The sequence below is a fragment of the Myripristis murdjan genome, chromosome 15, assembly GCF_902150065.1.
Source record: "Myripristis murdjan chromosome 15, fMyrMur1.1, whole genome shotgun sequence".
Lineage (NCBI taxonomy): Eukaryota > Metazoa > Chordata > Actinopteri > Holocentriformes > Holocentridae > Myripristis > Myripristis murdjan.
In genome coordinates this window covers 26,923,972-26,950,836 of record NC_043994.1, presented here as the reverse complement: position 1 = coordinate 26,950,836, position 26,865 = coordinate 26,923,972, and the positions used below count along the sequence as shown (strand labels likewise).

The window sequence follows — 26,865 nt, the reverse complement described above, 5'->3', positions numbered from 1 at the left end:
ATAATCGAGTCACACTCTATTGTGAAACTTTCTTTCATAAGCCTTTTATATAGACTGACTTTGAGGAAGTCCCCGGTTCCCTTTTGTAAGCATTTAAGTGCAATTGCCGAGACAAATGTTGATTTTTAGAACTACCATAAATTGCCACATTACTTATGGATGAAAGAGAGAGAGAGAGAGGATATGCGCGCCCCTAATGAGGTAACCTCCCTGTGTGTAGTTCCCAGTGTTGAAACCGACCAGCGTGTAGAAGTCACATTGTCTCCGGGGTCAGACTATTACTGCACTGCACTTCCAGAAGCAGACTCTTCGACAGAGGTGCCCTGTTGGGACAGAGATGAACCTGCCATCCAGAGAGGAGTGTGAGACGTGGTGCTCGATGCAAGTGGCCCACTTCCTGTGCCAGGTGAGTTTGAGAAACAGGGGGGGGACAATATCAGGCACAATCAGGCGGCTGATTAATGATGACGTGTTGAATCAACATCAGATATTTGAATTGGTTTTCTTTTAAAACATCCTTTTAAAGTGTAATGGTACACTCTAGCCACTAAGGAGAGTGAATGTAGGATTATGTAGTTAAGTGGCTTGAAACAAATCCAAAATCTCCGACAAGGATGTGATGGCACTGCCTTAAACAAACTGTCACCTCTTGTTTACACGATATCGTTTCATACAGAGACACTCCGGTCCAAATGAAGAGTTAGAGTAAACAGATAAAAACCGGGCTATGCCTCAGCATCTGGCTGTTTTCCTTATCCTCAAAGTTATTTAAGAGGACAGCCAAGCTTCCTTTAATCTACATAGTGTAAAGTTTCTGTAAATTTATTCAGCGCAGTAAATGTTTTTTTTTTTTTTTTTCTCTGCACTCAGAACCAAATGCAAGACTGTGCTGTGACTGTGAACAAACTGAGAATTGATGGGCAGAGACTCTTGGTAAGCTGCCCTCACACACCCTTCCTCCCTTCACCTGAATCTTTCCAGAAAACACTGTTAGTCACTGTTGCACTTACGTAATTTGCTAATCCACTCAGGATCGTGGTTTGGTTTGTGGCCATGTTCAATTTGTTATTCTAATTACATGAAAATGGACAAATCCTCCCCAGCAATTGTGATTGTAATTATGGTCTTAAAATGAGCAGAATAATTGCATCTCCTAGAGCTGTTTTTTTCCCTGTGTTGCTGAACAAGTAAGGAACCGTGTAGCTGTTCCGGGTGGATGCAGTGTAAACGTTTCCACCCCGAGCGGCATGCATTGTGTCCATAGAAGCAAGAAGAAGAGTGATTCAGTGTGTAATTGGTAACAGGCGCATTAGCGATGAGGCGAGGTGTGAGAGAGGAAGGGGAAGTGTCTGATGCTACGATGCTCCATGTTTTCCTATATTAACTGTGCTGTGTCATTGCTCCTATAGATGCTCTTTAAGGAGCGCTCGTTTGCATGCCAGCTTTCTCTTTGGTTATTTTAGAGTGAAATGGAAAATTAACTGGTATGTGCATAATTTGAGTTTTAAAGGATGGCAGAGGGGATCCACTCCTTCAGTTCAGGGTAACAAATCATGGAGTACCTACCTAGGTGCATGTTAATTAGGGCACTTGGTCATCCCATCATCAGCTGGTAAATCAGATTGTCACCCCACCAGCCAATAGTAAACAACCAAAAGTAAAGCCTATGGATTTTCAGCACTAGAGTGAAATTTCTACTACCATGGACAGTTATTACTAGGCAAGTATAGATAATGTAATATTCAGTTTTACCATGATGGATCACACTCTAATGTTATATGCATGCAAAGGTTTGTGTTTCTTTTGTTTTACAGCCTGAGCATTTAATAAGAGCTGTGCATCCATTTATTCAGTTGTTTATTCATTCGCTTCTGTGTGATACTTTTCAAAGCTCTTATGTTTGCTCCGTTATGGTAAAGAAGTATTAGAAAAAGGGATTGCTAGGTGGTGTTATGTGATTACTTCCAAAGCACGTAAAGCACTGACGCGCTTGTCAAAACTGGATCGGTAATGTTCGGTGTTAACAAGGTAAACTGCCTGGCACGCGGTCGTGCACAAATGTTCACCAAGGCCAAACAGTTCTCCAACTTCAAGGACGAGACTTAACTTGCAAATCCGCGGCGGTAACAGTTTACGTTCGTTTATCATTTCTCCTGCAGGTTTTATTTACCTGTAATGCTTGGAGATAGTGCGTGAATGCAAAACAGTTGAGCAGCAGAATTACGCTGCAGGGTGTTTTCACACTTGAGCCAGTTGGAGGGATTCACGTCTGTTTACTCGTGGACATTTAGATGTATATGAGGCCTGATTTTGAACGGCGCAGCAAACATGCAGACTCCAGGCCAACAGAGGTTTGCAACTTGAGAGTGATGTGAAAACAGTCTTCTCTATTTGCAGTTTTTGTTTTTTGTCTGCTCACAATTCTGATACTGAGGATGTGAAGTATCCTGCAAACTAACCAGTTTTTGGAGGATTCTTTTTATGGTGTGAAACCGATCCCAAAACGCTGAAAAAATGAACAAACAATTAGACAAACAGTCTCTAGACTCACAGATGTGGAGATGCCCTCATAAACTCATAGCATCAGTGTTGTGGCTGTGGAACAATAATAGTCTAATGACAGAAATGTCAGATCACCACCGAAATGTATACAACTGATTCTTGGACCAAGGACAATCCGTCTACCAGATTACAGCCAAATCCACCACTCTAACTTTTGAAATACCTCAAAAAAGCAGTCAGACAGGCAGGGATGAAAGCAAAACAATCCAATTCACCAGTTAAATATGCTTTCAAATTATACTGATTCTCGGATATAGAGCGTATAAATTCCTCGCCTGCTGTCCGCCCACACACACTCTGTCCAATAAGGCACCCTGTCACCTTTCCAGAGTTCGCCTTGACTTTGACTGACAAGTTGTGCCGGTTTCAAACACTTTCTCATTAGGCTGGACACTGTGACTATCAAACGTAGTTACAAAACCAAATAGTCTGCACTGTTTTAACCGTCATGCAACATGTTAACAGTGTCCACTCGTATAGGGAAGTTTCCTCATTCTTGTGCAAACTCTGACAAGAATGATCCATGCAAAAACACAAAATAAACCAAAAAAAAACACATATGCTAAATAGTGGAAAGTTTGGAAGTTTAAATCATGTTACGGCATTGCAAAAATCCTGAGCTGAAAGACAGAGGAGAGTTTACGGGATATGAGACATGATTAGTCAAGATCCAGTCCCTTGCGATACTTCCCACATTCGCCTTCTATGTAAATTGTGTCCCCTTTAATGTGGAAGTAAGTGTGACAGTTGCAACTTCTGCTTCAGGAGTGACTGCACTATATCTGCACCGCTTTGTCTTACTTAGTTTAGCTTTGTAAGACCACACAGGAAAGATGCTCCTCTTTTTTTTTTTTTTTTTTTTTTCACTGTCAGTGTGCATTTTTTTATGGCCATACTCCTATTACTTCATCAGTATCGCTCTTTGAGGCAGCCACTTAAAAAATTCTTGTCATCCTACCAAGTGACAGCAACGATCTACATTTCTATTCATTAGTCACTGACCCTGGGCTGATTTCCCATTGGTCGATGGGATATCACTGCAATACCTAATAAGCACCAGGGATTTTGATCAGCTCCACATTCATTTCCAATTCAGCCCAAGCTATCCTGGCTGGATTTTTTTTTTTTTTTTTCCCCAAAATGTGGTCAGCGGGGATTTCAGACCAAATCAATTACAGTGATTAATGTTTCAGAGGACTGGCTTTGATGTGCAAGTTAGCAGAGCAGATCTGAAAGACATACATATGTGTATTGATTGATCCCATAGCTACAGATCCAGCCACTACACCTGAGCTCTATTAAACTCAGGTACGCCCATGCTCGCACTGAACAAGAATATTTCACCAGAGCTGCACAGTTGGCTACACACACACTCACACTCACACACACACATACACACACACACTTGCTCTCTTGTGGTTAACCACCTTCATGCTGTACAGTTTTAGAAGATGAAAATCCTCAGACTTTGACACACATTCCCAGTTGTACAGTATCAGTTCTGATCCTAACACTCAGTTGTATAGAGTTTTCTCAGTTAGATGGCTTTGATGCTGCGAGCAATTTTTTTTTTTCCTTTTTTTTTTTTTTTTTTTTTTAACAAGAACTCGCGTGACATTTGGGATGCCCTGGTATTGAATTGGGCACAATGGCGGCTAAGGGAGAGAAAACATATGCAGCAACAACAAAAGAACATACACACAGTGATATTTCACGGCACATGCAGTTCTCATGTCCTTTTAACGTGTCATTAAACATGAAGTGTGATATTACTTGAAGTGGTAATCCACAAGATCCCTGTTTTTTGTTGTTTCACTATTGCTAAGCGTTCATAGCTGTGGTCTTTTTGCGCCGAACTTCCTAGAGATCACCTTTCGATCAAACACCATGGCTGGGACTGTCACGTGTTTTTCATTGCATTTTCTCTTGATGAAACTTGAGTGTCTTCTTTGTCTGTTGAGCCACGCCGGCGATTGCCGCTCATGATGAATACCCAGTTCTTCTTCTGTTTATTCTAATCAAAACCGCACTTGCTCTTGCTGGAAATGCAAAACACTTCACTTTCTGTGTGCCAGAGGCTCAGGCCGGGAAAGTCCTGCCAGACACCGGGTGCTTAGAACGGCAAATGTTAAAGTTTTTATGAGCTGGATGTAGGTTGAGGTATTAGTGTGTGATAGCAATGGCCGAGAGTATTGCAAACCAGACTTTTACCGTCATGAAACTGTCTCAGACTTCTCCTTTGGGGATTTAGGTTGCTGATATGCCTCTGCTCTGACACTCAAATATTCAAACAACATATTCTTGCATGTTCTTTCATTGCACGACGCCATAAAATATTTCTTTTTTTCACATTTGTCTTAGGGCACAGCGGGTCGGGACTGTTTGGGTCTGAATGTGAACCTGTGTGGGCACTGCTGCAGTTTGCCTTTGGCCGGCTCTGCATATTCATGTTGTGTTTATACAGTAGATGGAGCAAAGGTCATAAAAATTCAAGTAAGCGGGCCCTAGCAAGTAGGTGACACAGATCTGATTTAGTGTCATGATATGTAGCAATGGCTCCATTTTCCCTGTATTACACTACGCAAAGCCTCTTCTTCACGCGGTGATAAGAACGGAAAAAAAAAAATCAAACGGTGTCTGCGAGATAGGTGAGTAAATACCAGACTACCGCATTCATGATCGTGACATCTGAGCACATTGTAGATAGTGATAATCACCCTCTTTTTGACCCCATGCTCACTCACACAGGTAGACACAAGTTAAAAGAGGCAAGTAGATCAAAAGAACTGTCGCTTTCCATCTCTGTGACTGGCTGTGTGTGGCTGCCATGTAAGGAAGTTAATCTCTTTCATTTTCGTGTGCGAGGTCGACAGTACAAACGCAGGCCACTGGATGTGAAAGACACTTTATGCGCACATGAGCTGCAGGAAAATAGACACTGCACGTTTGTTTTGTCAGAGTTTTTGCTCCCCTTGCTTAGATTGTGTAGAAAACTGTCCAACAAAGCAAAGATTCAGTGTCTTAAATGAGAAATCCATGTTATTCCTATCATTTTGGAGTGTTTTTCTGGATTCATGTGCATGGACAAGCATCTCTCCAAACTATTTTATACAAGAATGAATAAAAAGGAGTCTATGATGCAATCAATAATCGCAGAAGTGTGTGCAGATGCTGTGACAGAACCAAAGGTAATTTGGTGAGCATGTAAGCTGCCAGGCCGTTCCCTCTACTGTGAAATGAAGCTCATTCCAGTGCAAAAGCTTCAACAAATGCTCCCAGTGTCAACGCCGGCGAACGGGGCAGCTATCGAAAGTACATCTTGATGACACCACACATTACAGTCTTGAGTCCAATCTCATGCCAGCCATTTGGCCGCTTGTGATTTCATCAGGCGGTCACATGAATGTTCAGAAGTGGTCATCCGAATGCCTCTTTAGTGTGAAATGACATTTAAAATAGTCCAAATAGAGATCTCCAATTGTCAACTGTTGTCCAAAGTGTTGTCGTCATTGTGGAGCTCGATTATTGTGTCCACATCCATTTCCTTTTTCACCTCGGGGCAAAAACGAATGGGATTTTTTCCCTCTTTTTTTCCTGTTTGCCAATCATTCTGTTCTCAAAATGGATGAAATAGTGTAAGCAGAAATAACATATGACAAAGTTACACACTTTAACGCATTGCTGACTTTTTTTGGGGGAAAAAAAAAAATATTCCAACAACCATCTGTTCTCCTCACTTCACAAAGCCATGAAATGCCGCAATGGCAAAATAAGTACGACTGGCAGTTTCTGTGTTTTTCCTCACCGCAGCTTCATTGCGAGCCATCAGAATCCACCTCGACGGATAAAACACATGAATAATAGAGGAGGCAAAAATAGTCAATATTAGCGCAGAGCATAGTTAAAGGCAATCATTTTACACCCCTACTCATTTTCACATTAGACTGAAAGGGGGAAAATCCTGTCACACTTGAGAGGCCAATTAAATTACACACAGCTCTCGCTAAGCAACCAGGAAGTCTGTGTGTGATTGCTGATATGCTGCCAGCTGTGAGACAGAGGGATCATCTGATGGGAACTCTGCATTAAAGGATTACACAGGAACTTTCTGGAAGTTTGGCTCACTGGGCCGTGGGCGCCATAGCCAAAATGTGACAGGAGAATTGGCACCAGAGTCATTAGTTTGTCATCAGTAGATAGTTCTGTCCAATAACCACGGATTCCATTAATCCAAACAGTTGCATTATCTGAAGAATCATAAACCCTCTTTGTAATTGGTGTTGGTAATCATCACCAGGTGGCAGCCTAGAGGGGATCATGCATTATTTGTGTATGCGTGTATCTGTTTGGAGCTAATCTCTTATACTACTGGACCTATCAGCCTAATATTTTTTGCGCACAATTATGACTTTATGATTCATGGTTGTGGTAATTCAAACCTCTGAAAAAACTGTTTTATACTGCAGTTGAGTGCTAACTCCTCACTCCTCATTGCATGATGTTGCCAAAGATTCAAATGTGGTTACAGTCAAGATCAAGATGAACTTTATTGTCCCACAACATGAGAAATTTGTCATGGGCTCTTCACCCATTCTACAACCACTAAAAAGACAACAATCAGCATCATACATTCAACGTCAAACATAGAACAGTGACAGTCAGTAGTAGTAAAGTGTCTTCTTGCAAAAGATTAAAAATGAACCTACCTGCCAGGGCACCATAGATGGATATATTTTTTTTTTTGGTTGCAGTTTCACTTTAAAATTGACATTGTACATCGCTGGCGTTTTAGAATTTGCACATGAAGGTAAGACAACCGTGGCTTGTATTCATTCAAATGAACATTACAGCATTATGATCATTTGAAAGCATTCAGTAACGTCAGCCAGCTGCTGCAATGCCTTTATCAGTTAACATATCACTTATGGTACTCTGCATATCGTCTTCCCTTCAGTGCACGACTCCCATGCACACACACACACACACACTGGATACACACAGCCTGCCCTGCAGATCCAGTTCAACACCCACATGCCTCCAGGCTCATCTGGTGGAGATCTGCACTCAGCTGAGCTTAAAGTTGTTCTCTGTCAAAGTGAAACATTAACTGATAACCAGAAAAAAGTCTCTGATTGGTTTGTGCACATCATTAAGGTAACACACTGCAGGTGTATCGGAAACATGTGGCGTGCATTAGTGGGATTTATTCTTTTGTAAATGAATAAATAAAAAACATTCATGACTTTTCTTTTTTTTTTTACTTTAGAGCAACTGGAGAGACTTTTGGCTTTGAGCACTGTTTTTTCTCTTCATCTTGGTTGAGATTTGAGTTGAGCACGTCTTGTTCTCTCCTCTTATTGTTCCATGGCCTTTAGATTCATAACTTCAGCTTTAGTGAAGTCCATTATGAAGCAGCCGCATAGAAACTTGTTGTCTGGCTAACCTTGCTGACCTGCGTTATGAACGTGACATGTTGAACCCGTCTTGCAGGAAGAGAGATCTGCCGTTCCAAGTTTGTTTTAAACAATTTGTTTTAAAAAAAAAATAATAACTATAAACACTTGCCACTCTTGCTGACACAAATTTTCATTATCTCACTTCAAGGATAATGTTTTCCACCTACAATTGTTAATATTAATGCTGAAGGTTTAGCATGTGCACCATACAGAGCTGCCTGTCACTCAAAACACCACACGGAGGTGATTTTGAGGCCGATCCTCGTATCACAAAGCAACAGCCCAAAGCCTGACATGCAGCATTTTGAACACACATCGAATTTCACACACGCCAAGAGCACAAATCGTCATGAAGTCACTGCGTGGACAGAAATTGTCAAGTTAAAAGAGGCCGGACCCTTGAGAGAGTAGCTCTTGTTCAGCAGTGTGAGCTGAACTGTCTAAAACCACACAAGTATGAGTCCGGGCTGTGTTTTACGTGCTGGTTTTACACTGAGAAGCGAGTGAGGGCCACTGGCCTGTAATGCAGAGGGCTGGTTTCAGGGCGTAGAGCTGTTGTGTCTCATGTGAACAAGCAGACACTCCCATAAATAATTCAAAGTGGGAGCAGTGCCTGAGTATGCACTGAGGCGAACTATTTGATATTTTCTTCGGTGTCAAAAGGCTAAGTCTGATTTTATACGGACGTGTGTGTGTGTGTGTGTGTGTGTGTGTGTGTGTTTTTCCTCTCCTGTAAGCCTGTGAGATGATCCAGTGTGTATCTGTGTGGGCAGGGGTCGCTTTTTTGAAGGAGGTAAAGCCGCTCATATTAAGAGATCTCACTTGGTAATTTACACATGATTAAATCACAAGCCCCACTTAAAGGGGATCACTAAGCTGTGGGCTTATTTCAGGCAGAAATACATCCCTCTTTTGTTATATGGTGCCTCTTACTCAGACAGGTGTGAGCTGCAGTAACAGCTTGCCCCTGTTTAATCTGCAATCAAAATCGCAGCCAACTTCTGCTAAACTACGACATAATCTACTATAGGCATTTTCAGAGTACATTGCACTTGTGCCACCAGAAAAACTAAAGAAAAAGAGGTATACATTATTCATATCCAGATTAACTAGCCACATTTTGTCCATATTTCAGATATTACTGTGCATTTATATTTCATTCGCTACAATTGCTCATCTTAAAACTCACTAACTGAACTATACAATTACAAACTTTGACAAACTACTTTTTTGTTGTTGTTGTTGGCATGGATCCTCTTTACTTTATGACAAATAAAAAATCAGGGAAGAGATAGAGCAAGGAACGACCTGGAGCGATGAATTATGAATGAAGAGGGGAATACATAATTTAGCGGGATTTGTTGCATATTTTATGGTAATCATTTTCCTTTCATTTACAGATCACAATTGCCTCATTGCAAAACAGACATGAAAATGTGTCAAAAATTGGGAAAATTGGGGGGGGAAATACAGTGGGTAGTTAGATATAGCCTACATTTCAGAATGGTTAATGATTTGTAAAATTGTATAGTATAGCATCGTATTTCTTATTATAAAGGAATGAGCTCATGACTGGAAGGGTCACAATTTTTGATTCATAGTGCAAGTGGGAAAATTACATTTTTATTGTTTTTGAATAAGCTAGCTGTTTAATATTTAATTTTTCTTCTTTTTAAATGTTTCCTCTCCTATTTTTCTGTTTCTGTTACTGGTTGTGTTTTTCATAAATTGTTTTAAATGTTTTTTTTTGTTTTTTTTTTAAAGCACATTTAGTTACATTGTTGTATGAACTGATTTATATAAATAAAATTGATTGAATTTGATTCTCCCATCTGTCGACATGTGTTACCCCCAGGCTATGGCTGTGCATTACAGAGGGAATCCGCTCTCTTCCTCTGCAGCTTGTAGGCTGAATAAGGGTTAAAAAAAAAATAGAAAAAAAAAGTGTACTGATGAAACGGCCTTTAGTGAGATGCTGCCATCTCCTGTTAGGTACGAGGTGATGCGTTCCCACAGATGTCATGTATTTTTGTGTAACAACGTTGATGCTGCCGTTGATGCTGTTTTTACTGATTTGCTCATCTGTGAAGGCTGGCGTTTAAAAAATTTTATCCTAAAGTGTCCTCCTCACCAAATTAATACTGATTTTTCTGCTCTTTTTTTTTTTTTTTTTTAACAGAACCTGTCCGCCAGTGACCTGAGCAAGTTTAGTCTCATCCTCCAGCCGTAAGTCACTCTCTTTTACATCACTCCTCTGCATACCAATCTCTCTTTTTGCTTCACTCTCCCACAGTCATACTAATAATAATTCAAGGTCATTCATGATCCAAAAATGTGACCTATTTTTGCTGCCATGGAAGTAAAACATTTCTGAATTCCTGATGTTATTCATATCATTTCTTCCAAACTGTTCTCAAGTCAGTGTGTCTTTTAAATGTTAAGCAATGAATTCCAGATGACAGGAGGCTGTAGGAGGTTTTGTGTATTTCTGAATATGGAATATAACATTTTGTAGCTTGAGGGAACTTTATAAACGTCAAATAAATGTGATTTACTTGATATGATTATTTTAACATAACTGGAAGACTCTGAGATCAGATTGCATGTGTGTGTGTGTGTGTGTGTGTGTGTGTGTGTGTACAGGAGGGGTCTCTCTGCCTAAATTTATGCATTTGTGTGTTCTTGTTTGTGGAGCATGTTCCTGTTCATGCCGTCCATGTGGATCCACATAAACAGCAGACAGACAGGGTGTGTTAGTGAGATAGAGCCAAATGGTGGACTCATTTTTTGCTCAAACTATTTAAAAAAAAAAAAAAAAAAAAAAAACGCAATAAGTGTCTATTTGTTCATTGCTTCCCTTGTGAGTTCCTGTTTTCACGTCGTTAATCATTCAGGAAGCTGCATGACGATTCCAGAGTATGAAGCAATGACACTTTAGTCATCGCTGTGGCATGCTGGGTATTGATGAGTCTTTCTCCACTTGAAGACGTAAAAAGAGATACGTCATCCACAAACTATCTATTTCGTTTCATTTATTCACCCCAGGTTGTCTTGAATGTTTGACGGGAAATGTTTTTAATTCATGGAGAACTATTGCTCCAGAATTTGCAGCCACTTGGGGTAGAATTGAGTTGATCAGCGACATCAGCCAACAGCAGCGAAAAGGACATGAGCAAATGCGTTTCAAATTCTCAAACAGCAAATTCAAGTCTTGACTCTCCATTCTTATGTTCGAGGTGTCCTGAATCAAAGTAATTTGGCTGGATTTGGGTTTGAATCCAGCCCAAACCCTTTTCTGCATGACACAAAAAAAAAAATCTCAAAAAAAAAAAAAAAAATGCTGAACAAACCACATCTGGAAAATGCTGTCTCATACGTGTTCCTTGCATGGCCTGCACGTTCACCAAAATGAGGATCCTTGCTCATTAGTGAGGAGTCCTGCTGACTGATTGGCTGATGCTTCACTCAGTCCAGTGACTGAGGGTCAATGCTTGGAGCTTTCTGCCTGAGGCATGCAATTAAAACTTTTTTCATCTGACTTTCAAGACAACTCAGGGTAGGTATAAAAAAAGAAATATGTAGTGTTTGGGCGAAGTCTTCCTTTAAACTAAATGTAGACCATTTAAATATAGAGTGACATTTAAACTATGAAGCAGAATGAAGTCTCGAAACCTTTGACTTGCTTTGTGGCTTGCTTTTATAGCTGCGCTTGTGAAATGACTTACAGGTATCAGCTCACTATAAATATCACCTGTAAAAAAGCCATGACAGTATTTTGTGCTAAAGTCCTCTGAGCCAAAATGTTTGCAACCTACAAACCCACCCACCCTATCTGTGGCATAACAGGATGTACAGCTCCTCAGAGAGTGAACTGGAAAAGACTTGGAGTGGTGACAGGCTACAAGATGAACTGGAAGAGCTCAGGCAGAATTTCACACAAGCGTGCCGAGTGCGCTCAGTGGCCTCCCATTCATTGTCAGCGGTACAGCTCCAGGCTCAGTGCAGGGCAAAGGCTCCCTGTTCAGCATGAGTTATGGCTGCAGTAAGCCCCTTAAAAAGCCAGACTGTCTCTTTAAATCGTTTTTTCAAGCCTCCAACGGCATGAATGTGTCTCACCACAGACAGTTTCCTGGTTCCTCCACATTTGTTGTGGTTGAATCCTGCTGCGGCGCGACTATGATCAGATGCCGAGCCGATATTTATTTTACCAAAGTCTGCTTTGTGACAACACACATTTTTGTTTTTGTTTTTGTTTTCTGTCAAAGCCTCCTTCCTATTCTTGTTGTCGCCGGAAGAGCTGCACGCCTTTCATATGTATCCCCTGTCCTGTTCAAGGGTGAAGTGTGAAAATAGTGAGGATTACACCATGGTACTTTCCATGACTCACCATGCATGACCTCTCTCCTGCACCTATAAGCAACACCTACACACTCGCAGCACTGAAACCCTCAGACTATTTATAATTATAGAGTAGACAGAAATCATGCTCATTTTGTGAAATCCCAGAAGAATGGGACGAAACACCTACGGTTTATTAGATGTTTTTGGGTCAAAATTTGTCTTCCAAACAGGAAGCAATGCATTTTTTGTTTGTGGTTTGTCTGGAACAAAAAGAAGAGGAACTGCGTAGTTTGCCACCGCCACCTGCAGAAGTCAAATTTTATCAGCAGAAAATCCAAGGACAAGATGTCAGACTGTTGGACGCACTGTTCAATAACAGACGGCTGGGAGGATGCAGACAAAATTTGAAAAAGAAGAAAAGAAAGATGAGAATCGCGTGGATTACCACTTTTAATACCACTGCAACAGTCCAGATACCTTCACAATAAAGTTCAAATATACAATTGGTCCCCATGCAGCGTGTGTGTTGTATGTTGAAGAGGCACTCGAGTGTATTTTGGTGGAGAGTGCATGGGTGGCCTTTGTTCCAAAACACACAACCACCACCTTGATCTCTGTTGTTCCTCCTATTATACAAAGATCAGCCCACAACATGGAGAGGAATTAGAGAGAGTTGAGAGGCATGTCATGCAAGAGTGTGTGTGGTAACTAAAGTGTGTGTCTGTGTGTGTATGTGTGTGGAGGGGAGTGGAAAAGAGAAGTGATTTTTCGCACAGAGGAGGTTATAATGTATCTCCTCCCCTCTGTGACAAACAAATGAGCTGTTGCAGCACAAGGTTCATTTACAATCTAACAGCCCGACAGCAAAGACAGAGTTAATTCAGAAGAGTGGAGCCAAAAATGTAAACTCAAAAAAAAAAAAAAAAAAAAAAAAAAAAAAACCTCAAACATGAATATGGAGACATTCAGTAGACTTGCTGCTCCTGCCACTGAAAAGATTCGGTAAGCATTTTAATTTTATTTGGGGGATTTTCATGTGTCCCTGTGGACAAATTACACAGAAGACAGCGATTAAAGCCAAAAAAAAAAAAAAAAAATTAAATAACTCTCCATTTACTCTGTGAAATGGTGAAGCGTTCAAAACTATGGGTGAGACAAAAAAGCTATCATCATCATTTCATTACCATTTATATTGGAAAACACTGGAGTGCAAAACAATCATAAAAAAAATCACAAAATCTAAAAGTAAATGCAAGCCATGCCAGAAAAGTGCAGTTGTTGCAGAGACCTGTAAAGAAAGAGTGACAGACTAACGTGACGGTTGGGGTAAATTACATTGCTCTAAAAACATCTTCCCCGCCATGTGTGTCACCGTAATTATGCACCAGTGTTTGCAAAAGCCCGGGTGTACCTTTGCTCATTATAAGTAAGAGCTGAAATGATGACAGCCATTACTTGTCTACCACTGTTGTTCAGCACATAAAAAAAATTGAATTCATATTATTAATCTTACTTTTCTGGTGAATACTTTGTGAAGATGTGGCTCTGAATGTTGTAATTTTCCAGGCAGCTTCAGAAAATCGTTCAGGACATCAAGAAAAACGACGGCAGCTTACTGAACAAAATACGAAGGTGAGTTTTACACGTGATCTTTGCTTACAGTGTGTTTACTGCACTTCTCTGAGGCATGAGACAAGTAAAATTGTGATATATTGTGCTAAAATAATAGTATACATTTTGGCATTTTGTGAAATATGGCAAAGGTTGGACAGGTGTAGGAGTCTAAAAATATCCGAGTGTGTTCACAGACGTCAGAAAAGCACGTCAATTCCTCTTTTGTACCTGTTGGAATTACACAGATACCCACAAACTAAAAATAGGGACTGGAGAACTTAAACAGATGGCTGTTCTCTCACTTTCCTTTCCTGAGATGAAACGTCTGAAGTCACTTTAAGAGGCACACATGTCCGGCTAGTCTACCTCTGACTGGTAACTTCATGCACACCAGTCATCTACCGACCACGGCTATACATGGATGCAGTCATTTTATACTTTCATGCAGCAAAGTCCCTCTGGCCTGATGAGCTGTATGCAAATGAAAAGGTGCCATGAAGCCATCACTGATCAAACGGTTTTACACCAGTACTCGGCTAAATCTGATTTCTGTCTTGCATTAAAGGTGTGGTCATGTGTTTACACTGTCAAATCCTGTCATTCATTATCCATTGCTACTGTCTGTTTCTCTCTCTGTGTGTGGTAGACTCAAGAGCAAACCACTTCCAAAAGTCCCTGCGAGAGATTACCACGGTAAGCACTGGCCCTTTTTTTAACTGTCTCAGGATTAAAGGTGCAGTACGTGAAATTGCAGAGGATCGATTGAAATGAGGACACATTTGAGTTCGCTGACAGAAAAACGTGGAACAAGCAGGTTTTGAGGGATAATGTGGTTATGATCTACTTTTCGGTCAGTTGAGTCTAAAGTGTCCTCACTTCAATCCCTCGGCAATTTTGCACAGTCCACTTTTTAATAATGTTACAGACGCATTATATAAAATTAGTTTTCATGTAGATTCCAAGCAGTACATCTTCTCTTAAACTGACCTGAACTCTTTGAACTGATCATTTAACGGGTCATAAATTAATTTCTTAAATAGTGGAGGACAAACTTGCGCTGTCTGAGACTTTGGAAGCTTTAAGTTCCACCCTGTAAAGTTTCCTGCATATTTTTTTTTTTTTTTTTAAACAAATCTGTGTGTCTAGTTTGGGACAACATTTCATCTAAACAATATGCTCTGGTAATTGTAACAAATATTGACACAAGACATGATTTACATATCAAAAGGGAGCACAAATGTGTGAGACACAGAGGCCACCGATATTTGGATCTCTACGTGGGAAACACTGGAATAGCGAAACCCATAAGAATACAATGATTTACAGCATGTAAAAATGAAAGAAGGTGGAACAAGATTAAAAAAAAAGATAGATCTTACACTTTGTCCCACATATTTTGTTTTTTTTTCCTATTCTGTCCTACATATCATATTACATACCTATATAACATACGCAGACAATACTTCACAGTATAAAATATCTAGCTGTGGTTTTGGATTCCACTGTGTTTGTTGTTGTTATACTAACATGCTGGAATCTGTATGAGAAAATATTGACCTGCATCCTGTGATAACATCTTTTGATTTTATTATTACAATAACTAAAAGGACAGAGTATGGAGATGCCAGGTTTAGACTGTAACTATTTGGGAAAATTCCTTCTTATTTAATGATATATTTTTCTAGAAATAAGGCCGCATGTGTTGTAGACACACCCTCTCTAATGTCCGTCATTTCATTTCAACTATGACATCTTCTGGGTAAGCTACATATTAGCAACAGCTCAAGTTTAGTGGTATTCTTTGTACGAATTAAGTCACTATTTTCCGACTTTCCTCAGGAATAGCTGCTCATGGCTCTGCCCACCTGGAAAGGGGTTTACCTGACCAAATGGACTGTGCATGACAGTGTTATTTTTTGGTTTCCATGAAATTACCAGGCTCCAATCATAACCTTTATGACTGCTTATTTTCCTGTTGCATTAAGGCAAACCATCCAGTAGCACTAATGAAAACATTCTAGTCTGCTCCAGTTTATTTCAAGTAAACTGAAAGTGCACCATAAAAGGAAGTGTATCTTGTTCCCATGGTATTACAAGGACTCACTGTGTCTGATGGTGTGTCACTAAGGAAAATGAGGTAACACCTAACAGTATGGGCTGACCAGTGCAAAAATGTAATAATGACAAATTGTGAGCATCAGCATTACCCAGAGTTAAGCCGTATAGTGGTGTTAATGATTTTAAAGTATGATGCAGAGCTCACAAAATGAGGCAAATCTGTTTCCTTGGTATTATTATGCTGCCCAGCCCCACCATCTTCAGTGTTATGTCATTCACATTTACAGTTTAAGCAAATTAGAGCCCATTTATGGGATATGAGATACTTGCAGGTCTCAATCATTAAACGTAAATAAAACAAAAAATAATGTTATTTGGGAATTGCAGAATTAACCAACAAGTACAAATACAGATAGATGGGGTGCTGATTGAAAGGGTTCATGAAAATAAATCCCTTGGGGTGATAATAGATGAGAAAATCAGTTGGAAACCACACATCAAACATATACAAAGCAAACTATCAAGAAGCATTTCAGTTTTAAACAAAGCAAAACAGGTTCTGGATCATAAATCACTACGCAGCCTGTACTGTTCCATTGTCTTACCATATTTCACTTACTGTGTAGAGATTTGGGGAAAATATTACATGAGTTCAATCAATTCACTATCTATTCTTCAAAAAAGGGCAATACAGGTCATTCATAATGTCAGCCACCAGGATCATGCTCACTCACTCTTCATACAGTCAAAATTAGTCAAATTTACAGACATAGTTAAATACCAAACAGCACAAATCATGTACAAAGCTAATAATAACCTTCTGCCACAAAACAAAAAAACTGTCTAGGGATCGGGGGGGGACATCAATTCAGAGGAAAACACAACTTTAAGATGAACACAATCCGTACAAACAAGAAAAGATTTTGCATTTCATTCTGTGGGGTAAGACAGTGGAACAGCAATGTACAAACATACAACAGTTTAAAACAAAATATAATATATAAAGAGGATGTTTTCACAGGATACAGGGATGAAGTAGGGGGTGTGACAGTCACTAGGTGTGCACAGGATACTGTGTTGTTTAATTATTTCTTTATTTATTGTTTACTTATTTCTGTTCATTATTAGTTGGCTCTTTTCTTTTATGTTGTGCTTTGTTATTGTTAAGTCCCTTTGTCTTTGTCCTTTTCTATAAATGTAAATGGATTAACTGGTGTATATTTATTATAAATTATGTCCATAGTTATTATTATTATTATTATTATTATTATTATTATCATTATTATTATTGTTGTTGTTGTTGTTGTCGTTGTTGTTGTTGTTGCTGGTGGTAGTAGTGATAGTAGTTGCAGTATTAGTATTGTTATTATTATTATTATTATTATTATTATTAGCATTATTAGCATTATTATGATGGCTATTGATAGTAGTAATTCTCAAGAAGCAGAATAAGTTTATCAATTATTTGTGCAGGGAGACGGGGTGGGATTACATAAGTTTCAACTTCTTCCCACTCCTTTTTTGAACATACTTTTCATTGTCTGTTGTTATTCTCTTCACTTTTAAAAGGTAAGTAAATCAGGCAAATCTCTCCACCTGTTTCTATGCATCATCCCTCAAGAAGAATTTCTTGAAGCAAACTGAATTGAATTAAAGACAGGTGAATTTTTTAAAAAATCATTTTGTCTCAGAAATAGTGGTGAGACTCTTTTTATTGTGCAAGAAATGAGGAGACACACTCTGCTGGCTCCTGAAAAGGGAAGTTGGCTTAGAGAGGACAGATCCATTCTAAAATGAGCCATGCAAAGTTTGAAAAACATGACACTGATTCAGATGAAATGATCGCTGGCATCGAAATGACACTTGCTGAAGCCACTGGTTTTTTACACACTGAATGATGAATATCAGGCAACTTTTTATTTTTTGTCTCCTAACTGAATCCCTACAAATCTTTGTGCTCACAGATGGCGACATGGAGGGTGATGAACATTTTTCTGATGGCGAGTTTGTAAGTTGGATCAAAACATGTCAGCTCTGGGGTCATTTCCTCTATGATATTGGCGGGTCGACTTTTTCCACACCATTCATACATTAAATATGAGTATGTTCCCATTGCCCCAGGACAATGACACTTATGAGGATCCACATGAAGACCAAGATGACAGCTACGAGCCTCCTCCCAGCCACAGAGAATTTACCACAACATCATCTGCTTCCTTTCCCAGGGGGGAGTATCTTGGTCAGTACAGGAGGACTGCTCAAAACCACACACTGTTTCCACCATTACTTTTGGACTAAAACACTGTTCGCTTTTTTTTTTTTTTCTTTTGGTCACAATAAATGTACTAAAGGCAGCTAATGGACTGTTGGAAATTCACGGCAGCCTAATTAATACAGGCAGCAGACTAATAGAGAACTAATACATCAAAGGTGCCTTTTATCATTAGTGCTTCTAACAATGTACTGGAGAATCTGCATGGGCCTGATTTTTTTTTTTTCCTCCACATGCAGTGCCCTTATCTTCAGTAGTGGAAATGGAATTGACTCATTTACTCTTTCCACTGTTGAGCAAAAGCCGCAACACACAGAGTGTCAGCATGGTGCTTTATGCAAAAGCTAATGTCATGGTTCTGCTTCTCTTTTTTCCTTTTCTTTTTGTTTTTTCCAGACAGCTGCCGTACCCGGCCCAGCCACCCACCCAGGCCCAAGCCCCCCCGCCCAAGCAAAGCCACCAAACCGCTGCCCCCGGAGCCCGGCCAGATGGCGAACGATGATGTAACACAACTTAGTTTCCATACCGTCGTCAGGCACAAGGACAGATGTCTGTTATGCTTTGTTAGCTCACACGTACTGTTCTGTAGGTCTGCATCAGAGCTGAGCTTCACCGCACATACTGCCACAGAGTGCACATCATGGCAGTGGTTCTCAAACGTTTTTCAATAACGTGCGCCCTTTTGAAACATTTTTTCAGCCGAGTACCCCGTGACCAGTGCAAAATAAAAATGGTAGAAAGAAAAACTCCATAAAACAGGTATAACAGAGCACCATCAGTGTCTGAAACAACAACCTGACACTGATGATATTGTGTTGGCTCAGTTTTTGCTTCTTTTTTGCTTCTTTCTGAATATAAAATGTATTTATCAAACATGCATATCCTTTTTTTTAATCTTACATAACCGCTGCAGTACTCATACCCCTAAGGGCCCGGGTACCACCGTTTGAGAACCACCACATTATGGCACCCTGGAGAGTTACACCAGATCCTGTGTATTGGCAAATAACTTCCAGTGAGCATGGACAGCTGACGTCGCCCCTTTTCTTCACAACATCTTGTTTTTGTGGTCTTTCAGGAGGATTACATCAATCCAGATGGCAATAATGACGATGACAACTACATAGAACCTACAGAGAAGCCACCTGCCAGTAAGATACACATGGAAAACATACTGATAGAAAGGAAATTTGCATTATACGTGCAATAACAACAATACTGATCCCACCACTATTAGTTCATGGTGGAGCGAGTACTGCAAATTGCTACTCAAGTAGAAGTACTGTTACTTTTCTGATATTTTACTGCAGTAGAAGTTGAAGTTCTGTCGTAAAAATCTACTGAAGTAAAGGCAAAAAGTGTCTCATTTAAGACGTACCTGGAGTAAAAGTTACTGAGTTACTTTTTAAAGGCAGTAACTTTTCTATAAAAGGTTTTTATTTATTTATTTATTTTTATTTTTTTAGTTCGACCTTGATTCTTTTAAAGGTGCATTCTGCAAAACTGCCGAGGGTTGATTGAAGTTAGCACCCACTAGACTCAAATGACAGTAAGAACATAATAGAACATAATATGGTGGTTGAGTCTTGAGTCTAAATGTGATTTATGACATATTTTTTGGCCAGTTGGATCTACATGGTCCTCGTTTCCATCAACCATCTGCGGTTTTTCACTGTGTAGCTCTTATTGTGAAATTTGGAAATGACAAAAAGTAGAACCAACAATGCAGAAGCAGATTGCTCCTCATGTCTTTGCTGACCGAGCTTTTATTGTGAAAGGCTCCACAGTCTGTCATTGATCATTTGGACTCTAACGGATATGATTTAAAATGTAGTGAAGGACAAAACTCAAGCAAATGCACTTAGGTCAAAGTAAAAATACACAAAGTACACAAAAAAACTACACAGTTATAGCGATATGACTAAATGTAGTTAGTTGTTTCCACATCTGCTATTCGTATAGTTATTACTAATATTACCACCACTTCTTCTACTACCAGCAGTAATAATGATGATAATGTGTGTTTCCATGCTTGTCCTCAGGTCCTCTGGTGCATGGCAGGAGCAGAGCAAGGAACAGCCCCTCCTTAATGTCCAAACCTTTACCCAACTGTCCGCCCAGTCCTGGTAAGCTACAGCATTTACAAAAAAAAAAAAAAACAACCATGGAAATTCATAGCACTGTTGCTGAGGTGCTGGCTGACAGGAACAGATTAAATCAAAATGGAAAACATAACCGCTTGCTGACAGCTCCTGCATAACAAACCTTCAAATTTTAGAGTCCAAAACAAGAGTTTCGACAGGTAATCTGTCTCTGTCTGGGTGAGTGCGATCGACTGCATTTTCATTGTGATTACAAGAGCATTTTTCCAGCCAAGTTTCACTTTGGTTTGAACATTTACAATTCACAGATACTGCACCTTAACAGCAACTGATGAAATCAAAGAAATACTCTAATAATCTGTACACAGCACCATGTGACATTAAAACCCTTTGCAACACTAATAAAAAAAAAAATTAAAATCTGTCACGTTTACACATACATACTAATTAGCGAATGGGACTCCTTGTGCAGCCTTTTTCACTCTGTGTCCTGGACTGAAAACAAAAGGAAGAAGAAGGAGCTTTGTACATACACATATTCATACATACAGTACAGGCCAAAAGTTTGGACACACCTTCTCATTCAATGCGTTTTCTTTATTTTCATGACTATTTACATTGTAGATTCTAACTGAAGGAATCAAAACTATGAATGAACACATGTGGAGTTATGTACTTAACAAAAAAAGGTGAAATAACTGAAAACATGTTTTATATTCTAGTTTCTTCAAAATAGCCACCCTTTGCTCTGATTACTGCTTTGCACACTCTTGGCATTAGAGCAAAGGGTGGCTATTTTGAAGAAACTAGAATATAAAACATGTTTTCAGTTATTTCACCTTTTTTTGTTAAGTACATAACTCCACATGTGTTCATTCATAGTTTTGATTCCTTCAGTTAGAATCTACAATGTAAATAGTCATGAAAATAAAGAAAACGCATTGAATGAGAAGGTGTGTCCAAACTTTTGGCCTGTACTGTATATTAACTGCATATCAACACAGTTCCCACAAAAAAAGAAAAAATGTCCAAGGGTCTCTCCTTCATTGCAAAAATGAAAAATGCTTTTATTTCAAATGGCGAGAATGGATATATTACATCAAGGTGTGATGGCCAAGTCTGACCTTCATTCATTCACTAATTTGGACTTTGGTTATGTTTCAGATGTTTATGAGGTTCCTGACCAAGAGGTAAGTTTCCTAACAGTCAACATTAACAAATAAGTGTTGCTGATAATTTCATATGATGATTTTTTTAAATTTTTTTATGTGGAATTAATCTTTGATCCCATTTTACGGCATCTTTAAAGGAGAATTCACCGTCATTACACAGGTCAGTTTCAGATTCTTTGATGACTGGGTTCACTTATAGCATTTCATAAAGTGTTTCTCAACCTTTTTGGTGTCAAGGACCCCCAAATTGATACAGGCTGTATTTGATGAGATGTAGTCCCAGGGATATCTGATAAGATTTAGTGTTTCCATAACTTTTATACACTGTAGATTGGCAGATTAACGATCAAGAGTGTGAAACCTCTGAACAGAACAGTCATTCTTATACATTCTCTCATTGAGCTAACCTCTAATCAATGAAATAATAGTGAAATTAAAATGTTCCCCATTTTTCTGGAACCCCCTCAAGAACTGCTAGGGGTCCCTGGACCTGAGGTTGAGAACCGACCTTATATATGTAATACAAAATACATCTGGATAATGATTTTGAAAACATTTTTAGAAAAATAATTTTCTTGCAATATGACAGGCTGCGTCCAGTTGCCCAAACACCTTCACCTTCTTTGCCACCTAAACCCAGCCCCAGGTAGGACTGCTAACATGCATACAGTCACTGTAGAGGCTTTATGATGCATTGTAAAGATTGCAAAGGGAAACTGTATTTGATTCATAATTGTGTTTGTATTATATACACTGGCCATTTCTCATATTGCACCACTATTACCACACTAAAACTGATTTTTCCTTCCAGGATGAATATTAGGAGATCTCCTGTTCCTGTACGTGATGATAAGTGGACTGGGTTAATTTTAATCTACTTTAAATGAGTTTTTGATGAAAAGCAAAGTCAGGTTTTTTTTTGTATTCAGCATATTCAGGTACTTTAAAGCATAAAGCATTCTTTTTTCTTTTTTTTTTTAATTATCCAGGTCCCAGAGCCCACAGACGATGATGAATATGAAGTCTGTGATCCAGATGATAGTGGGTATCAAAACGAGCGATGACTTCATGCAACTGTTTTCACTTTCTTTTCCACTTACTATAACAGTCGGTGAAAAGAGACGGCTTCGATGAATCACTCTAGCTCGCTGCACCATCTAGAGGATGGACAATGGAATTAAAAAAATATGTCTCCCCTAGTAAATCATGGGCGCTCACCGATATCTAACTGTTCATCTGAGCCATCAAGTACAACATGGAGGTCAGAGGTCACACATTCATCATTGCACTGCCTGTCCCTCCTATTCCTCTAGGCTCCAGTGTTAAATCGGAGGAGGACCATCCCCCTGTGCGACCAAGGCCTCTCCCCAGAGCGTAAGCAAACCCTGCTGTCACCCATTGAGATTTAAAAAGTATTTTAGGTTATCTCTCATTTTGATCTCATTGTACCTATTTTGTTTTATTCCAGGGAACGACAAATGCCAGCTTTAAGGCCGGTATGAATATCTTTAATATTTAGTCAAAATAACATAGGCACTTTTCATTACTTTACTCTGTTTTACTTTGATCTTTTGGACTCGCTTTTTAAGATCAGCCACTGTCAGCCAACACTGCTGTCAGGGGGCTTATTTTAGCAAACAGCTTATTTTAATGTCTTCATTTATGATGCTATAAATGAAATGTGACTCTTATTACAGAGGCCAGATATAAAACACAGAGACTCTGAGGGTAAGCGTTTACATACCTACATGCATGTGTATTGGTTTGCATGATGTTAGACTTTTATATTGGATATTGTCCGGTTAATGGCATGTACCTTTAGATATGATGTAGGTTCTTCCCTTTATAGCTACGTATAAACAGTCCAAACTAAAACTTTATCATGCACAGTTTAGGTATTTATTCAACTGTTCTGTAAATTAATTCTCCATGTAAAGGCACTGATGTATCCCAAATGCGGTTCATCGCCCTGAAAAAAATGTCATGTGCAGATTTTCAGCATCTCATGATGGTCTAAATGCTGCTTCACAGGCTTTCCCACTGTGACTCCAGGACACATCTTGGAAAAAAGTTAATATTTTTAATTACAGGGCATACAATTTAAAGATACTGACTATAACCTCTGATAAACTCATATCGGCTGAACTCCCGTTTGTACTGTACATATGCAAATACATGCATATACACTCTGAAGGTGAAAATTTTAATTAAACTGTTTTCACAAAGTACACTGATGAGGTGAAACCAGGTAAAAGCCTTTATCTCGTATTAATTTCCCTATTAATTAGGGGAAATTAATTTATAGCAGTCACAAAAGAGGAGATACAGATTAATTAGAGTGGCAAATGAGTTAGCAAAGGCAAGAGATAATTGAGATATGCATTGTGCAGGCAGTACAATGCAATGTCAGGAAGATGTCCCTAATATTTTGTGCATTCAGTGTTCATGCATAGGCTACATAGATTTATACTCACTATTTTTGATGCCATGTGTGGAATTTACTTTAATTTTCTTTTCATTATAACGCAAAAGCAATGAGAGACTTTCTAACTACAGTATGCCGGCGTTTCCACAGCTTTGCCACTTCCCCCAGTGCACAGTGGCCAGAAGTCTCCTGCTAAAGCATTTACTGCAGACTTCAAACGACCAAAGTAAGTGAGAAATGCAGCGAGGTCGCCATGGGCCTGTGTTGGTAGCTAGAGTACACATCTAGAATGGGGTTATTTGGCTTTTGAACACAGTGACGTGCTGTGCATTTAGTTTGTTTTTTTGTGAAAATAATTAAGTTTACTGCCTCCTCTGCAGGATTCCTCTTCCACAGATGTTTACCTTCCCCAGTAAGTATAGGCCTTCCTGGTATGTCAAAGCAGGTTATCAACCCTACGCAACAGGATTTTTTTTTTCTTTTTACTATAAAAAAGGACTTCTTGTATGAAGTGCATACTCAAAGCATGCATTATTCCATGAACATCACGATTGTAATGTTTGTCTCTCTGCCGTCCCAGGACAAGCTGACAGAGGAAGTGTCTCTCCTGAAAATGAGTCAACAGATGCCGGACAGGTTACCTTCTTAAAACATTCAATCATCCCAACAAATTGTAAATGTTTTTCATGCATAATTCGGTGATTATTTATTAAAACCCTTTTTCTGTGATTCCCTTTGTTTCAGGAGGCTGACATCCACAGGAAACCGTGGTACTCGAGTTCGTGTGACCGCAAGACTGCTGAGGATGCCTTGCTTCAGTCAAATAAAGTGAGAACCTCATTACGGAGGACAGCACTGTTGTCACACAGTTACACAGCCCTCTGTGGATTATATCCCCTGAAGTCGTGTTGAGTTTGATCAAGCCCTTTCTGTGTCAGGACGGCTCATTTCTGGTGAGGAACAGCTCCGGTCAGGACGCACAGCAGCCCTACACGTTGGTGGTGCTTTACAGCGGCAGAGTGTACAACATCCCGATCCGCTTCTTACCAGCCACCCAGCAGTACGCTCTGGGCAGGGAGAAGAAAGGGGAAGAGGTATGGCTGCCGACTTTTCCTTTTGCTTTGTCACTGCGGCCTGTGCTATCTCGGCGCGTAGGAACTTTCTGGATTTCTGGTCCATATGCATAAACCCCCTACGGACTGCAAAAGGAGCTATAATTACGCCTCTCAGGGTAGGCATACCCTCAGAGTCTTTCCTCTGTAATTTTAGCAGTGGTTGGTTGGGAGTAGTGTTCGACCAATATGGATTCTTGGAGGCTGGTATTTTTGGACTGAAGCCTGTGACACATTTTGCACTGGTGCTGCACATATTTAAATATGACCATATTCATGCAAAATAAGTTCCCAAAAAACTACGGAGTTTGGGTGTTTATCCCATTTTATTCTTGTCAGAGTGGAAAAGCCTATGATACAGTATTTAGACCATAAAAAAACAACAACCCATGCTTCTAAAAATGTTTTAGGTGGGAGAGCAGCTCCTTACGGCTGGGTGAGGCAGATTACTTATAGATTTTACAGTCTGACACCCCTGGTACCCTTTCGTGGTGGATTGTATATTTAACTCAGCATTGTGCTTGGACATGAATTTATATACTTTCTTGGCAGTGTGCTGTTTTGTAATGTTGTTCTCTATCAAGTTCCTACCAACCCATAAGCGCCAGTGCAACCGGTCTGAAAATTCAATGCATCCTGGGTGCAATTTCTGGCCTGTCTTTTTGGCTTGCAATCCTACGCACTACAAATATTGCCAATTGGGTAGTTTTCTGTCGAGTTTCGTGATTCAGTACGAGGCTATTATAAAAGGCAATCCTACAAGGTCAAAGTGCATCAGCTCATTTTGTTTAAACACAATTTGGACATTTGCTTTACTGTATATAGATTACACATCTAAAATTAGGGCACTAACATAGATGCAGCACAGCTGAGACAACATCAGCAGGAGGCAGAATATTAGGAAAATGGAAAAAAAACCCAATAGCTCAATAACTGTCAATTAAAATGGAATTTGCCTGTGATTGTGAACTTTTTTGTCCCAGATATACTGATGACTAATTGATCCTCCTGTTCTCAGCGTTTCAACAGCGTCTCCCACATCATCGAGAACCACCAGAGGAACCCACTTGTGCTGATTGACAGCCAAAGCAACACCAAAGACTCCACCAAGCTGTGCTACCCCGTGAAACCCTAGGTGACCGGCGGATGGTCTGGGGCCAAATCAAGCCGTCTGACTGTCCCACACCACTGTGTTTACTGTGACAGGCCACTGTTTACCAAATTGGTAATCTGATGCTATTTTCATCCAGTTATTTTTAGCTCATGTCGACAGGACTGAACGCTGGACGAGACTAGCCGGCCACACAGAGCCAGGCTGCCAACACAATAATGATTTTGAGGGTTTGTCCTGTAAACAGTGCGGTGTATTAAGCCTTATTCCCGGGATGTAGCATTGCTGCTCAAGTATTTGAGACACAAATAAACGAAAAATCAACCACCGCGCACTGAGATAAATTTACTGTAACTTTAAACATCGCGTTTCGTCCGTTGCTTCTTGGGGTTCACGCGTTGTTCGCTCCAGTAAAGTTACAGTAAAGCGGTGGTTAATTTTTGTCTTCACTGAGGTGTTCCTGCGACTGACCAGCACCTGATAGCAAATACCGGCTGTGCACGGCGGAGTCCTGTTCACTGTTACACAGATTAAATACTTCACAAGGCTAGACTGCACTGGAGCCAAAACAATGCAAGACTGTATATTTTAATTGTTTTAATAAAACCTTTGTGTTTGTGTTTTATGACTCTGCCTGCAC

At 39.7% G+C, this 26,865-nt stretch overlaps 1 protein-coding gene across 2 annotated transcripts; it reads left to right on the top strand.

Moving 5' to 3' along the window:
- Window positions 1–196: 196 nt before the first annotated feature.
- On the top strand, window positions 197–26,691 carry blnk (B cell linker). 2 transcript variants are annotated; one of them, XM_030070242.1, is made up of 24 exons: window positions 197–406; window positions 871–933; window positions 10,198–10,244; window positions 13,926–13,991; window positions 14,620–14,666; window positions 17,996–18,039; window positions 18,153–18,270; window positions 18,700–18,806; window positions 19,382–19,454; window positions 20,346–20,429; window positions 21,570–21,595; window positions 21,715–21,737; window positions 22,167–22,223; window positions 22,389–22,416; window positions 22,567–22,618; window positions 22,891–22,951; window positions 23,046–23,073; window positions 23,275–23,305; window positions 24,153–24,228; window positions 24,383–24,414; window positions 24,583–24,638; window positions 24,747–24,830; window positions 24,941–25,096; window positions 26,133–26,691. In XM_030070242.1, the coding sequence occupies exons 1-24, from the start codon at window positions 338–340 to the stop codon at window positions 26,247–26,249; spliced, it is 1,545 nt and encodes a 514-aa protein (XP_029926102.1). In that variant the 5' UTR covers window positions 197–337; the 3' UTR covers window positions 26,250–26,691. The 2 variants fall into 2 exon arrangements, with proteins under 2 accessions (XP_029926102.1, XP_029926103.1); XM_030070243.1 differs by lacking the exons at window positions 197–406; window positions 871–933; window positions 10,198–10,244 and adding an exon at window positions 12,162–13,361.
- Window positions 26,692–26,865: the final 174 nt, after the last annotated feature.